Raw genomic sequence first — 15,762 nt, forward strand, 5'->3', positions numbered from 1 at the left:
GAGCACCAGGGAGGCACACGGTAACCCCTGTGCCTCACCCTGTCCTCACTGCTTAACTTCTACCTGCGACCTAGAATGTCACTTGAGGCTGGGACCACGTGCGCCCAAACGAATGCCCTCGGCCCAAGGGTATCCATTTCTGACACGAGAAATGGCAACTTTAGTGCCACGCTGGTCGTGGGGCTGAGTCTCCCCAGAACCAGTCCGGTCCTTGCACCCCATCGGGACATTTCAGCTGGCCGGGTTGGGACAGGCAGGCGCCCCGGGGAGGGTCTAGGGCCCAGCCAGCTGCCGAGCTGGTCTGAGAGAGGGGGCGAGGTGCCCGGGAGCCGCGCGTCCCAGGGTGGCTGACACCGTGCGGGGGCGGTCCTGGGAGCCGGGGGCCGCCGAGGAGACCCACGTGCCGGGAGGAGCCGGCGGGGCCACGTGACGCGCCGCGGCGGGGCCGCAGCCCAGAAATAGCCTCGGCGGCAGTTCCGCCCGCGGGCGGCGCGAGCGAGAGCCCAGACAGGAGGACGCCGGCTGGCGGGCGGCGCGGAGGATGCCTGTGCGCCCCGGCCCGGCCCGGCCCCGAGCACATGATGGCGATACGCGAGCTCAAAGTGTGCCTTCTCGGGGTGAGTGCCGGCTGCGGGAGACCCTCGGCCCCGCACCCCCAGTTCTGTGCGGTGCCCCAGTCCCCGGTTCCCCTGTCCGCGAGCCCCTCGGGCCCGCCCCCTCGTCCTTGCGCCCTTCGTCCCGCGCGGCCGGGACCCCCACCTCGTTCCCCGTCCCCCTCGACCCCCGTGCCCCGCTAGTCGCCGGGGTCTCCCTCACCCCGCGCCCCTCGGGCCCGTCCCTCTGCCCGGGGTCCGGTTCGGAGCCTGCTCCCGGCTCCCTGGTGTCGCTCCATCTCCGCCCTCGCCGACCCCGGCCCCGCTCCGGCGTGGCCCGCGACCGCGGTGGGGGACTGGGAGGGTGGCAGTCCCCCCGCCTCCGAGGGCTTCTCCTCCTCCTCTGATAATTTCCTTCCGGCGGAAAGTTTAAGTTGCTCAGCCGGGACGCCCAGTCCTCATTTGCCTCCAAGGGGCAATTGGTTTATATGCTAAAAACAAAAACAAAAACAACCACCACCCCAACCTCACCCCTTCTCAACCAAGGACGAGAAGACCGAGGGGGATGGCCGGGTTGGAACGTGACGGGGCGCGGCACGGTGGAGCTGCGCGCCCCGTAAACTTTCTTCGCCGCGGATCCGGAGAGGCAAGGGGAGAACGTCCTCCCGCTGCTCCCCAACTGGGTCTTTCTCGGCCGGTAGGAACTGTCACCCCGCCAACCCTCCCGACTGGCGGATGACACAGGGCAGCCCCTTGGAAGCTGCCCCTGGGCGTCTGGATCATTTTTAGGGTCCTTTCCTTTTGAGTGCCCACGTTCATATTCCGGAATTACTTTTTTTAGAAGAAGAGCTGATTTCAAACGCGTTTCCAGCAGCCTTTGGCACCGACGCCTGGCTGATGGCCCCTGCGGTTGGCAAAGCTAGCCTCCCGAGAAAACCATTTACTAAAAAAAGAGCAGCCTTTGAAAGGGTAGCGCCATTCTTGCACTAACTGGTCGGTCAAGATGGATGTACAAGAGGTGTACAAAGAGGAAATGATTCTAGGCAGGATTGAATTGTACCAGAGGGCGGGCTTGTCCAGGCTTCACCTGGGCTCTCCTGCATCCTTGGGCTGAAGACTGTCTTCTCCCATCACTGTCTCCCATCACTGGCCTCTGCCAAAACACTAACTAGATTGTCCAGTTGGCCTGGAATTTCAGGGCATCTGGCAAAGGCCATCCCTTCCCCCGGAGCCACGCTCCCCACCTCTTTCCACTTGCCTAGCCTAGCTGGGATCTGGGTGGGTCGCTGTTCTGGTCTTTCTGGTGACCTTTTTGTGTTGCGGGAGTGGGTTTTGCTCTTGGCCAGGCTCTCTAATATAATCCAGACGTAAATTCCAGGAATCCCATGGTTCCTTCTGGGGAGCCATTTCAGTCTTATGAAAGGCCTTCAAGGACTTGGAAGGAATGTTATGTCCCAAGGAATCAAGAGGAAATTTTGACATGGGGAAAAATGAAGTAGGATATATTTTTGCCTTTTTTAACACTTTCTCTCTTGTCATCTTCTTAGGTGGCACAAGCCCTGCCTCATCACATGACTCTTTAAGATTTTCAGTTTCAATATTTAGGGGCAAGTCTCTATATCCTCTGATTAGGACACTGATCAAGTGGCCAGAGCCTTGATCAGTGGAGGAGGCTGGACACCTGGGCTCTCATCCTTTCCTAGAAACTAGCCGTGAAGTTTTAGACAGGTAACTCAGTCATGTCATCTATGAAATGGGCACAATAACAGCTTCCCTCCTAAGGCAGAAGACTATGCCAGATGGTCTTTTAAGATACATGGTACCATTCTGGGAGACAACATCTCTTAACATCTTTCTCTCTCCTCTCCAGGAATGAAACATTCTTCTGGAAGGGCCTCCTACAGTCAGTGTCTCACCTTCCTTTGCTGGTTCTTTGTCACGGGTTTGTTGGTAGGAATTTGAAAAGTTTTAGTCATACTGAAATCAGAGGATATCTTACATGAAAGGGCAAAAGACCTTAGCATCCACACTGAGTAAAATTTTTTAAGTTCCCTGGTTTGGCCAGTCCTTGTCCTGGGCAAGATGTGTGCGGCAGGCTGTATTGTTCGGCTTCTGGTTCAAATGGACTAGTTCTCTGGGAGGATGACACATGAGGAAGGTCAAAGCTGTTTTAACAGCCTTGGGTTTACTCTTTTGACTGGAGAGAACCTGTGGGTCAGAAAATGGAAGAAGGTGTCTCTGCTGAATCCAAAAGTCCTTTCAGAATATTAACAGGAACCCCAGGCTCCTTTGTTCTTTGGTTTAGGAAGGTCATTTCTGGGTGTAGTCTGGCATGTGGCTGGCACTCAGCTTCCTGTTTTTTTAGCCATGCCACACCTCCCTGAAGTCTCAGGATGATGAAGACCCCGACTTCCAATTGCCGCTATTGGGGGCTCTGTCCACTGGATTCCCCTTAGGCTATGATAAAGAATGTGGCCACTGTAACCAGAGTCTTTTTGTGCCCGGTGGTGTGCCTGGCTTTGATTAGTTGGGGACATGCTTCTCGTTTAGGGCACAGATTGTTTTAGGCTTGGATAGTACAAACTTCTGTCCCAGGCTTCTAACTGGTGACTCTTTGATGTAGTCTCTTGTTCCCTCCATGGGGTGGGAGGTTCCTATTTCCTGATACTAGGGTCATTTGCAGCAGGTGGGGGTGCGCCAGCTGGCATGTCTTTATCTGATGCTTCTCCTGTTTTCTCTACATGTTGGGCATGTCTGATGTTGTTTCTTTTGGTGAATACTCCCAAATGGGATGGACAATGGCCTGTGGAACATTTTCTGAATGCATTGTGCTCTTGGAAAACTAAGGACTTGAGAACGTTAAGTGTATTTAGGTTACCTGTTATAAATTCTTGGCTCACATTCACATGTAGACTTTCTCATGTTCATTCCATATGACAACAGCCCAGCAAGCTCTTGTGAATGCCCTTTCCTGGCATAAGCTAGGCCATCTGTAAAAGTGGGCCATGCAGGAAGGTGTGTATAATGGGGGCAAGCACCTTGGGTAGAGGGTCTTGGACTCCTAGAACTCCATGAGTGTCATTCTTGCCATTAAAGTGCTAATAATTCCACTTTGTAACCCGAGCTAGTATTATGAAACATGGAGCTTAAAGACAACACCCTTAAAAACAGCAAAGTATGTTAAAAAAAAAAAAAAACTAACAAAAACAATGTTGAGGCAGCAGTTGTTTCAACCCCAAAGGTGGAAAGTTTCCCAGTATGCATTTTTAACACACATCACCACGTGGCAAAAAGCAGGAGAGAAAGGGAGGAGGATGAGGAGCAGGAGGGCTTTATTTTGTTATTTCCTCTGGGTATGTGTGTGCCTGCATTTAAAAACTGCTTCCTGATGGAATCCCAGAGAGATTTATATTTGGACTTTGGTTGTCTTGACAACAATTTAGAAATTTCGACCACTTCCTCCATATCTGGGTGAGCTGTTAAAAGACAACTGAGGCTTCACTGCTTCTGGTAAGGAGCTTGTTGAAACAACTTTGGCCTTTGTGAGAGTGTAGTGACTTGCCAAAGAGCAGCCAAAGACCTGGGATTCCGTGTGACGTCTGAGTAATGGGGACTTTATGTGTCCACGACCTTCACGTGGAAGGGTTCTGTGATACCTGAGGGTACTAGAATCTAAGAGAGGAAGTTCTGCTGGGAAGGCACAGCAGTCCCAGCATAGCCAGCTGGGGGAGGCAGCTGTCACGTTTGTTTTCCGAGTCTGAGACCTCTCTGTGGAAAGTATGGTTCAGCATTGGTGACTCCAGGTAGCTTCTCTGTTGCATGAGAATAAATATAAATGATATAGTGGGTGTCTCCCCCGCAGTGCCTGACGTGTGGTAGCACTGTGCCCTGTGCTCCCAGGCCAGGGTGCTGCCACCCATTAGGGTCCTTTGTTCTTCTCTTGCTCAGGGTCAGCATTGCTGCATTCCTCCCTTAGCTTTCAGAGCCCCGGGCAACTCTGGTGTGTGTGTCAGAGTCATTTGTGGAGCATTTTCAAACTTCTCATAATCCCTTCCCCCACCTTATGTTTCTTAATTTGAGCTGTTGTAACACAGATACCACAAATGGAGTGAGTTAAACAATAGACACGTAATTCTCAAAGTTCTAGAGCAGAGGTCCTCAAACTTTTTAAACAGGGAGCCAGTTCACTGTCCCTCAGATGGGCCCCAGGACGAGTTGGCTGCTAAGCAGGACAGATAGTGGTAGCAAAATCACTCAGCGAGCCAGATAAATGTCCTAGGTGGGCTACATGTGGCCCATGGGCCGTAGTTTGCGGATGCCTGTTCTAGAGGCTGGGGAATCTAAGGCCAAGGGTGGCAGATCGAGGGGCTGGTGAAGACTCACTTTTTTTTTTGTTTAATTGAGATAAAGTCTTTGTCACCCTCAGTAGAGTGCTGTGGCGTCACAGTTCACAGCAACCTCAAACTCTTGGGCTTAAGTGATTTTCTTGCTTCAGCCTCCCTACTAGTTGGGACTATAGGCACCTACCACAATACCTAGCTATTTTTTTTAGTTGTTGTTGTTTGTTTAGTAGGCCTGGGCTGGGTTCAAACCCACCAGCCCTAGTGTATATGGCCAGTACCCTAACCACAGAGCTATGGGCACCCCCTTTTAAAAAATTTTTTTTAAATTTATTTTTATTTTTTTTAAGACTCACTTTTTGGTTTGCAGATAGCTGCCTGCCTGCTGTGTCCTCATTGCAGAGGGAGCACTCTGGTTTCTTTGTCGTTTTATAGGGACACCAGTCCCATTCATGAGGACTCTGTACTCATAACCTCATCACCTTCCAAAGTCCCCACCTTCTGATATCCTCTCATTGGAGATTAGGCTTCCACATAGAAAGTTTCCACATAGGAATTTGGGTGGAACACAGCACTATCGCAGGTCTGCTGTCCCCAGGTGCGTGGCCCTTACCTTCGTTCTGGTCTGATGTTACTGTTATAGTGAGTGCGTTATATCCCTTAGGTCTGCTCCAAGGCTAACGCTATTGGAAAATAGAAAACCTTACATTTTAAGGTGCTGGAACACAAAAAGATTTTGAACTCACTAAATGAAAAAGGAATTCAAAATTTAGTTGAGTCCAGAACATTGAACTAATTTGGGGCTTGAATGCCTATGCAAATATTACACTTCCATTTGTCTTATTTTTTGTAGTTTATGATATGTGTTTGAAAATGGAATAGGCATTCATTCCTTTGGCTGTTCACCATTTACTGAGTGCTCCTTTTATGCTGGGAATGGTGGGTGGCTGCATGGGGACAGGCTGTCAGTGGGCCCTGCCTTTCCAGGGTTGTGGACACCCCCACTGTGAGCTCTGGGGCATGGCTTGTGTTTTTATTAAAGCACATAGTGCGGCACATCATGCACTTGACACGTCTTACTAGGCAGGAGGACATCTGAGAGACACAGCTTTCTTGCTCAAGGTCTGTTTTAGGTACCTTCTGTGGCAGGTGCTGTTCTAACTCTGCTGGAGGTGGAAAGTAGGTAATGTGGGGTCCCGGTCCCTGCCTGGCATGGAGAGGCCCCTGGTTGGGCAAAAAACACAGCCATGTGCTCAGAACTGCATTAATGGCCCATGCCGGTGCGGTGCGTGTGATGCTGGAGATGTCACACCTGCAGTGGGGGACGATGGAAGGTAAGTTAAATACAGTGGGAGGTGGGGAGGGCTCGTCTGGCAAGGCCTTGTGGAATAGGAAGTATTTCAGCAGAGGGTGGGGGCTTTGATGGTGGAGGAAGACAGCACAGTTCTCCCATCTCATTAAATTTTAAGTATATTTAATAAGATTAATTGTTTTTTTCTTTTTAGAGACAGGGTCTCACTCTATCTTCTCACTATGTGACAGGATCATAGCTCATAGCAACCTCAAACTTCTGGGCTTAAGCAATTCTCCTGCCTCAGCCTCTTGAGTGGCTGGGACTACAGGCATGTGCCACCAAGGCCTCGCTAATTTTTCTATTTTTTAGTAGAGATGAGGTCTTGCTATGTTGCCCAGGCTTATCTTGAACTCTTGGCTTCCAGGGATCCTCCTACCTTGGCTTCACAGAGTTCTGGGATTACAAGTATGACCCACTATGACTGGACCCCCAATTTTTTTTCTAATTATTTGAAAGTAAGTTGCAGATACAGTGATGTTTTACCCTTTAAATACTTTAGGATATATTTTTTTTTTTTTTGGAAAAAGGGCATTCATTCTTTTGCATAACCACAATACCATTATCTCACTCCCCCCAAATTGAACAGAGGTTCAATAATAGTATCAAACATATAGCCCATATTCAGATGTTATCAGTTGTCAAAATAACTGAATATGTCCCATATCTGAATATGTTTTATATAGCTTTTTAAAGGGTCCAGTCATGTATTATATTTGGTTGTCAAGTCACTTTAGTCACTTTGTATCTAAATCAGTCCCCTCCTTTTTCCCCATAATGTTGGTGTTTCTGAAGAATCCAGGCCAGTTGTCCTATAAGAAGTCCCAGTATCTGGACGTGTCCAATTGCTTCTTCATTGCTTCTTTCAGGTTAAATGTTTTGGAGTGGATACAATGTAAGTGATGTTGAATGGCCTTTTTATTATGTGATCATGTATTATGTTAAAATACTCTTTCCACCTATCTCTATGGCATTCATTCAAAGAATATTTTTTAGGGTCCAGATGCAGTGGCCAATGCCTGTAATCCTAGAACTTTGGGAGGCTGAGGTGGGTTAACTGCTTGAGCTCAGGGGTTCAAGACCAGAGACCACCCTGAGCAAAAGTGAGACCCCATCTCTACTAAAAATAGAAAAACTAGCCGGGCGTGGTAGTTGGCACCTGTAGTCCCAACTACTCTGGAGTCTGAGGCAAGAGGATCTCTTGAGCCCGAGAGTTTGAGGTTGCTGTGAGTGATGATACCATGCCACTCTACCCAGAGTGAGTGAGACTCTGTCTCAAAAAAAAAAAAAAGAAAAGAAAAGAAAAGAAAAAGAGTATTTCTTAGTTTCTACTAAGAAAGTGTCAGGCAGTGGTATTTCTGAGCAAAACAGACATAGGACTTTGACCTTGCGTGGGCCTATGTTTTAGTAAGAAGGTGGGAAAAATATTATGTGGCCTGTTAGGAGGTAGTGTTTGGTACACAGGAAAAGAAGGCAAGATGACTGAGCAGAACAAGGGTGCAGAGAGCCTTGGGAGCAGGTTGGTGGGTGGCTGGCTATTGAGTGTGCTCAGTTCTTCAGAGACAGGGTGGAAGCCTGTACCCATTACTTCCCCTGTGGCACCCCTGCTGAGCTGTGGAGAGGAGCACAGTGTCCCGAGGAGCCAGAGCTTTCTTTCTTATTGCTTGACTTTGCTAGAAGAAATTGGGAAGAGAAAAGTGAGATTTGACAGTAGGTCTCTTAATGGGTTTCTCACTGTGGGTTTCTTTCTTTCTTTCTTTCTTTTATTTTATTTTATTTTTTGACAGAGTCTTACTCTGTCACCCTCAGTAAAATACCATGGCATCACAGCTCACAGCAACCTCCAACTCTTGGGCTTAAGCGATTCTCTTGCCTCAACCTCCCAAGTAGCTGGGACTACAGACGCCCTCCACAATGCCAGGCTATTTTTGTTGCTGCTTCTGTTTTAGCTGGCTGGGGCTGGGTTCGAACTTGCCACCCTTGGTATATGGGGCCAGTGCCATACCCACTGAGCCACTGGCACCGCCTGTGGATTCTCTTAATGAATCTTTTTCTACTATATTTCCTTACATTCGATGCCTTCCTTAGATTTGTTCACCTTCTCTGAAAGTCATGAATATGGCTTCTGTTTGCTTTGTATTTAACTCAGAAGATAACTAAGATACCTTTCTGTTGGCCTAGAGGTGCCTAGAAGAGGAGTTGTCAGGAATTAATGGGCCCTACAGGGCAGCCAGTGGAGCACAGCGGACATAATTTCCCTTCTATTTTCTCTTCTTTGAACAAGGTAACCGCAGAGAGCTAGATCCCTTTCTATCAACATATTTGTTTTTCTGAAAGAAAAAGATACTTGAATTTTTCATTGTTAACTTCTTTCTGCACTCATGGTGTCACTATTTTAACTGGGATCTGCAAATAGAATGTGTAGTCTGAAAATGTGCCTCTAACAAGAATTTTTCCCTGAGAGGGAAGAAGAGGGAAGGAGAAGAAGAATGAAGAGAAGAAAAGAGAGAGAGACACATACACCCTGCTTAAACTTGCCCCCTGCAAATAGAATGAGCAAAATGTTCTTGTTTCCTTTTTAATAATCAAATTATTGGCCATTACTATTTACATTATGACAACTTTAGGAACATCTTTTTTTTAAAGAACATCTCGTAACTACATACTTAATAAACTTATTCATTTTCGAAGCTAAAATATTTTCTAAACGTTTCTATAATTCTAAAGAGCTAATTTTTTTTATTATAAAGTGTCTTAGTCTGAACAGACTCTTGCAGCAAAGTACCATAGACTGGGAGGTTATAAACACCAGAAATGTATTTCCCACAGTTCTGAAGACTGGAAGGCCAAGGTCAGGGTGCCTGCATGGTCAGGTTCTGGTGAAGGTCTCTTCCAGGTTGCAGACTGCCCTGGTCTGGTCATGTCTGGGTCTGTGGTGGGAGGGGTGAGGCAGCTCTCTGGGCATCTTCATAAGGATACTTACCCCAGGCCTGAGGGCTCCAGCCTCATGACCCAATCACCTTCTAAAGCTGCTACTTCCCAATACCATCACTTTGGAGTTTATGATTTCAGTGTATGAATTTGGGGATCACATATATTCAGACCATAATATAAAGTAATACATGCTCATCTTAATCAAAATTTTGATCTATTTGTGAGGTAGGGTGTTGGGGGGTCAATGCTGACAAACCTGAATGACAGCTGGGAAATGACACTGGAAAAAATTTCTTAGCACCAGTTTTAAGGAAAAATAAGTCTGAGGATGCCTGGAGCAATCTTACGCTAACCAGGCTGTAGGCCGAGGTAATGCAGCCCCTTCCTTAGCAAAAGTGCATATGTAAAAGATGGGGTTAAAAGAATCCCAAGATCCCAAGAAGACTGGGTAGAGAGAAAGCCAAGGTAAGGGGCAGGGGCTTGATAAATAGCCAGTGGGATATATAAGGAGAGGGGAGGGAGAAGCCAGTTCTGTTCAGGTAGGGGAAGTAAACCAACAGTTTAATCCTTCCCATCTGTTGACTCTCAAATTGGTGGGCCTAGTCTGTTCTGACCAGGCAGGGGGACACCTCGGATTCTTTTCCTCTTTTTTGATTCTAAAGAACCCCCAGAAACTGCCCATCTGTGGGTTCTCCCTGTTTACCTCAGAATTGAGGGGGGCGCTCCGCTGAGAAGTCAGCCTCTCTACCGTCCACAGTTGGGGAAATGACTAAGTAGTGAAAAGATATGTGTTGGTTTAGCTGTAGCTGTACAGGTGCAGGCACAGGAGGATGCATTACGGGCGCGTCTCTGCGCCCAGCCACGTCCTCTGTAGTTGGTTTGCAGCCATCCCACCTGCCCTCCTTGTCCTCCTTGTCCTGATGACTCGCCCCTTCCTTCTCCTCCCTTCCCCTCTGCTTCTGTTTTGCGTTCACATGACTACTTCTTATTTTATAATCAACAACTGCACCATCCTGCCCTGTATTTCTTGCATTAGTTATGTCTCTGTTTTTCTCTGACCCTGCAGGAATTTTTTTTTTTTTTCAGTTTGCCATTCTCTCTCCTCTCACAGTGACTCATCAGTCCGACCTCCTTGAGAGAGGCATCTGGGGCTTCACTCTTACAGGAATATGTTTCTAACCATTGTTAGTATTTGCACCCATATATTGAGTGGGCGTGTGGCCTCCTTCCCGCTGTGTCACGCAAGGACACCTGTGTTTCACCCAGCCTGACTGGGCTTACCTTTTAGAGAATGACTCTGGACATTCCCTGAGTTTTGTTGTTTTAGTGTTAAACACAACAAAAAGGCATCTGTGTAAAGTAAATGAGGATTTTAACCAACTGTTAATGGGCAGTGAGGATACTGGGAGGGATGAAGAGAAATCTTTGCTTATCGGCAGTTGGCTGGCTACTCTGCACGTGGGCCAGTAGGGCCATATAACAATTGCTCACAAGGGAAGGACTCTGCCCTGAGGCCTGGAGTGTAGCAGAGGACTTGGTCTGATAGGGCATGAGCAGGAAGAGCTAAGTAACAACGCCAGCCATTCCAGTGGGATGCTTAGCTGCTTAGATGCTGGGTGTTTGGAAGGTGGCAGCCAGTGGCATTTGGGATAGCTGGGGAGGGTCTGTGAGTGCTGCTGAGGAGTAGAAAAAGGGCTGATGTCAGGTTAGGTACAGAGAGGGGTGTGTCTGGGAACAAGGGTGCTGGCTCTGCTTTTTGATGTATCCACATATGGGGAGAAGGTTCTGAGAAGACTTAGGTGTCAGAGTGGCAGATTTGGGCTTATAAATACTTGATTATTTATTTTGCTTCTCTGTTTTGGTTTATTTAGTAAGCATACATTATACTTTGTATTGTACTGTGGAGTCCAAGGAGATGTCTGACCAGTACAGATCTGTTTGAGTCTTACTGGAAGTACTTGGTATACTAATAATAAAGTCTGAAAGTAAATTTGGGTCAGATTGTGAAAAAGCCTTGAAATTTGAAAGTGTCTACCTTTGGGTGGTGAAATGACAGGTCTGTCAACAACAGGACATAGGTTTTGAGTGACTTTATCAGGTAATGTTGTGCTTTTATCTGTGCAAGCCATTCCTTGTGCTCCCTGGTCTGTCACAGGACAGCAGCCACACCCTTTCCGGGCACAATCACCTCTGCAGGGTGGGCATCAGCTTTCTTACCATTCTTTAATCTCATGGAGAGTTAGAGGCTGTGACCTGCTCTCAAGAGTTCTGCAGGTGGGGGCGGTGCCTGTGGCTCAGTGAGTAGGGCACCGGCCCCATATACCTGGCCGCGGCCAAACTGCAACAACAACAACAACAAAAAGTAGCTGGGCATTGTGGCGGGCGCCTATAGTCCCAGCTACTCAGGAGACTGAGGCAAGAGAATAGCCTAAGCCCAAGAGCTGGAGGTTGCTGTGAGCGGTGACGCTACAGCACTCTACCCAGGGCGATAAAGTGGACTCTGTCTCTAAAAACAAACAAACAAAAGAGTTCCTCAGGTGTTCTGTGTGTATATTCACTTCTGTTTTCCGTGTGCTTATTTCATTGAAGAATAAATAACATTTCATCCTGGCTCTTGCAGGCCATTGTCGTATAACAGAATGGCCATGTCACAATCTAATTCTGATTAAAACTGGCTAGCAGGAACTGAACTGAGGCCAAGTTAACACAGAAACAGTGCTCTGGGCGTGTCAAGAGTGCAGAATCCTGTAGCACCTGCCTGGGGTATTCACTGAGCACCTTCAGTGTGCCAGGCAGTGTCTAGGGGTTGGGGACACAGCAGGAAACAATAGGGACCCATAGGCCATGACCTCATGGAGCTGAAATTACATAAGAGAGACAGACAGCACTCAGACAGCGAGAGTGACGGTGGTGGTAGGATAAAGCAAGCAGGGAAGGGGGCTGGGGTGCTGTTCATAAGGGATGGTTTTAGGTAGTGGCTTGAGAAAGTTGTCACTGAGAAGGGAGCATGTGAAAGCCAGAGAGATAGCTGTATGGGCCTGCTGGTGCAGGGTGGTCTGTGGAGCTGTAGGCAGGCTGTGTGACTGGGGCAGGGGAGGAAACGGGGTTGGGTCAGGTGTGGGACCAGAGTACATGGGGTCTTGGGGGCCAACAAGGGGACTTTGGCATTGCCCTAGGATGGCCCGGGGAGCTTGTGAAGGTCTTTGTGCAGAGCAGTGACACGATCTGACTGGTTTTTATGAGGCTTCCCAGCAGCCAGGCCCACAGGAGGGTGCAAAGGCAGAAACAAGGGCTCCACAGAGGCAATGGGGACCTGCAGAGTACAGCAGCAAGGTGGCAGGCACGGCCCAGGCCAGAGTGGGCTCAAGGGAGCTGTGTTTGAAGGCAGAGCTCACAGACTGTGGAGGAGACTGAGCCACAGTGTGGCCTGTGGTGCCAGAGCCGTGCAGACCCCAGCAGAGCAGCATCATCTGTGATGGGAAACTAATGCAAGTTGGATGTTATCAGCTTTGCAGTTCAATTTGCATTTAATCAATATGTTTATGTCTGTCTTGTAGTTTCAGAATAGCCCAGTTTGTATCTGCTGTTACTATTTGTGTGTAATTACACAGTAAGCTAGTTAACATCTGCATTGGCATCTACGGGATTGTTTTCCCCCATCATAAAGTATGTAGAGTTTTAGAGGGGCCTGGGAACCCTGCTCTCATTAATCACTGTGCCCGGCCAGGGGCTAATGCAGTCCTGTGTTTCCCACTGGTGTGTCAGGGTGTTGGCAGAACTCTGCGTTCCTGTGACACCACAGGTGGAACTTGGGAGTGTGTCCTCAGGTGTGGTGGTGTCTGCCCAGACACTGCTCTTCCTGCAGGAGCAAGCCTATGCTTTCACTGCTTTTTCTGGTGTGGCATATTAATGGGCAACTTTGAAAACTCTAGTTCAGTGGATCTCAACCTTCCTAATGCTGCAACCCTTTAATACAGTTCCTCATGTTGTGGTGACCCCCAACCATAAAATTATTTTCGTTACTACTTCATAACTGTAATTTTGCTACTGTTATGAATCATAATGTAAATATCTGATATATAGGATGGTCTTAGGTGACCCTTGTGAAAGGGTCATTTGACCCCGAAAGGGGTCGCAACCCACAGGTTGAGAACTGCTGCCTGAGATAATCGCACGGCTACACCAGATTCTGTTGGAACCTTGAAATCCATATGGCAGAATAAAGTGAAGAATGCATTGGGGCTTCCTTCTTAGAATCATTGTTATAAGGATGTGAGTAATGAACTCAGTCATTTCAAGATCTTCTAAAACAATTCATTTTATAAGGAACTATTAATAAATGTGGCAAATCAATTTTTTAAAAACAAGTTATTTAAAAAGATGAATTGTATTATTCCTAGATCTCTCATAGGTTAATCTTACTTAGTAATAAGTTGATTTTCTTAGTCTGTTTTGTGCTAACAGAATACCTGAGACTGGGTAATTTATAAAGCATAGAGGTTTATGGGTGGCGCCTATGGCTCAAAAGGTTAGGGCGCTGGTCCCATATTGTAGCAGTCCGTATAGCCTATGGCTAAGAGGAGTGAGAGTTATAGGAAATACCTGTAATGGAACACCTTGGTGAAAAGGGCATGGAGAGAGATTTGGTTCTAACAAGCATGAGAGAGCTCGCGAGATGAGAGCATTGGTGAATTGGCAGTCTCTACACCTGTGGTGTTGAGAAGCACGAGCTCAGCCCTATATTAGGCTGGAGGAGAAGGCAATCAAGAGGCATGAGCATTCTATCACGGATTCACTTACTCTGACTCTGTCTCCTCTCCTGCCTGCAGAACGCCAGCACGGCGTCTCTCTGCTGAAGATTACCAAGCTCTGCTAGACTGAGATCTATCTGTTCTAAGAAGACCTTTACTCTCTCTAAGATACTCTGTCTCTTTCTCTCCAGCTAAAGTAGCTAGCCCTCAAGCACCTAAGAGAAATTGTTCCTGAGCAAGGTAGCTTAGTGGTCCACGTCCAGAACCTACCTAAGCTGGGCCCGAGACCTGGCCAGTCCTGGGCCCTGACAAGTGGTGTCAGAAGCGGGATAGTGAACGCCACTGACAAATGGTGCTTTGAGCAGGATTCACTGAGCATGGACCGAGGGGAAAATAAGCTTTAGCAAAATAAAAAAAGGAGAAATAGAAATGCTTAGAGGGAAAGGAAATATCTAAGAAAGACAGCCAACAGCAGGCCTTTCTCAATCGGTTTTTCCTCTTCTTTCCTATGTTTTCTTTTTCCAAATTCTACTTCTGTGGGAAAAAAGCTGGTAAAATCCTTTAGTCTCTTCTGTGAAGTGGCTAGAGAAAAACAGAAAAAAGCCTCTAAATAAGAGGGAACGAGAAAAGCTAGACCTAGAAGATAAGAATCTTTAGTAAACAAGCCTTTGGTAAAACAGCAAAGAGAAAAGTTTGGGAATAGGTTGCAAGAGTTTATTAAGGTAGGGAAGAGAACTTCTGCCTTCCCCTAATACCTTCGCCCAATGCCTGCAGGAAGCAGCTTTTGAGAGACCGACGCCCAATTCCCTTTTTGGCAGTTAAGAATTCTGTTTAAAAAGAAAAGAATTGAGGTAGATTGAGGCTGGTGAAGAAATAGTGGAAGTAAAGTTTTGTAAAACAAGACTCCAGAGTAAAAAGAAATAGCTAAAGAGCTCCTGTCTCTTTAAAGCAGCCAAAGGTTCTGAGAATTGAAAGGGAAAGATTGTAAAAAGTAAAAAGGCCAAAAGAAAAAAACCAGTAGAGAAAAATCATGGCAAATGAGATACAGTAGTTGAAATACAGTTGAGAGCTCAGATGAATCTTATAGTAGAAGCAGGTAAATGCTATATTGACATCTCTAATTGGGCAGCTGGAAGATCAGAGGGTAAATCCCCCAGTTAACATCAGATGCCATAAATGTGGGAAGCTAGGCCATAAGAGAAAAGAGTTTAAAAGGGAAAAGAACGTTGAATGCTAAAAAAAGGAACAAAGAGCATGTAAACCTCCAGGTGTATGTCCCAAGTATAAAAAAAGCTTTCTCTGGGCCAAACAAATGCCATTATCAACTTGATAGAAGATGGAACACCTTTATTATAGGGAAATTATCAGTTGGGCTAGACCCAGGACCCACTGGTAAATGAAAGAAAAAAGAGTTTAATATTTTCATATCAAACCATTCTCAGAAAAAACAGTATAATTCAATTCTATGCTGTGGGAGCACTCTGCCAGCTTGGTTAGACCTGTGGTGCCTTAGTATAAAACAGGAAATTAAACCAGACCAATGGATGACAATGGATAATAATTAGACTAAATATGTTTGTGGAATATTAGATTATCCTGCATGGTGAAGGGGTAACTGACCTTTCATCAGTGTCTGTGCACTACAACCGGGTCCAGCTAAGGAGACTGGACACGGCCCAAAGGGGAAGTGTCACTCGGAAGCAAGTGAAGCCTTTGGAAGATTATGAGAGGTGAGAACAAAGGGAGGGAAGAGTAAAAGTTAAACCACCTTTGTGCTAGGAAACTCCATTTGA

The 15,762-nt window shown here is 47.0% G+C and overlaps 1 protein-coding gene across 1 annotated transcript in view; it reads left to right on the top strand.

The window, feature by feature from the left end:
- The first annotated feature begins 359 nt into the window (after nt 1-359).
- RAB31 (RAB31, member RAS oncogene family) overlaps nt 360-15,762 on the top strand; it is a 142,470-nt gene continuing 127,067 nt past the window's right edge. Inside the window, exon 1 of the mRNA XM_012812174.2 lies at nt 360-617. Coding sequence (XP_012667628.1) covers nt 579-617 — 39 coding nt within the window. The 5' untranslated portion in view covers nt 360-578. The remainder of the gene's footprint in view (nt 618-15,762) is intronic.

Source organism: Otolemur garnettii, unplaced genomic scaffold (genome assembly GCF_000181295.1).
Source record: "Otolemur garnettii isolate 467f Iridium unplaced genomic scaffold, OtoGar3 scaffold00193, whole genome shotgun sequence".
Taxonomy (NCBI): domain Eukaryota; kingdom Metazoa; phylum Chordata; class Mammalia; order Primates; family Galagidae; genus Otolemur; species Otolemur garnettii.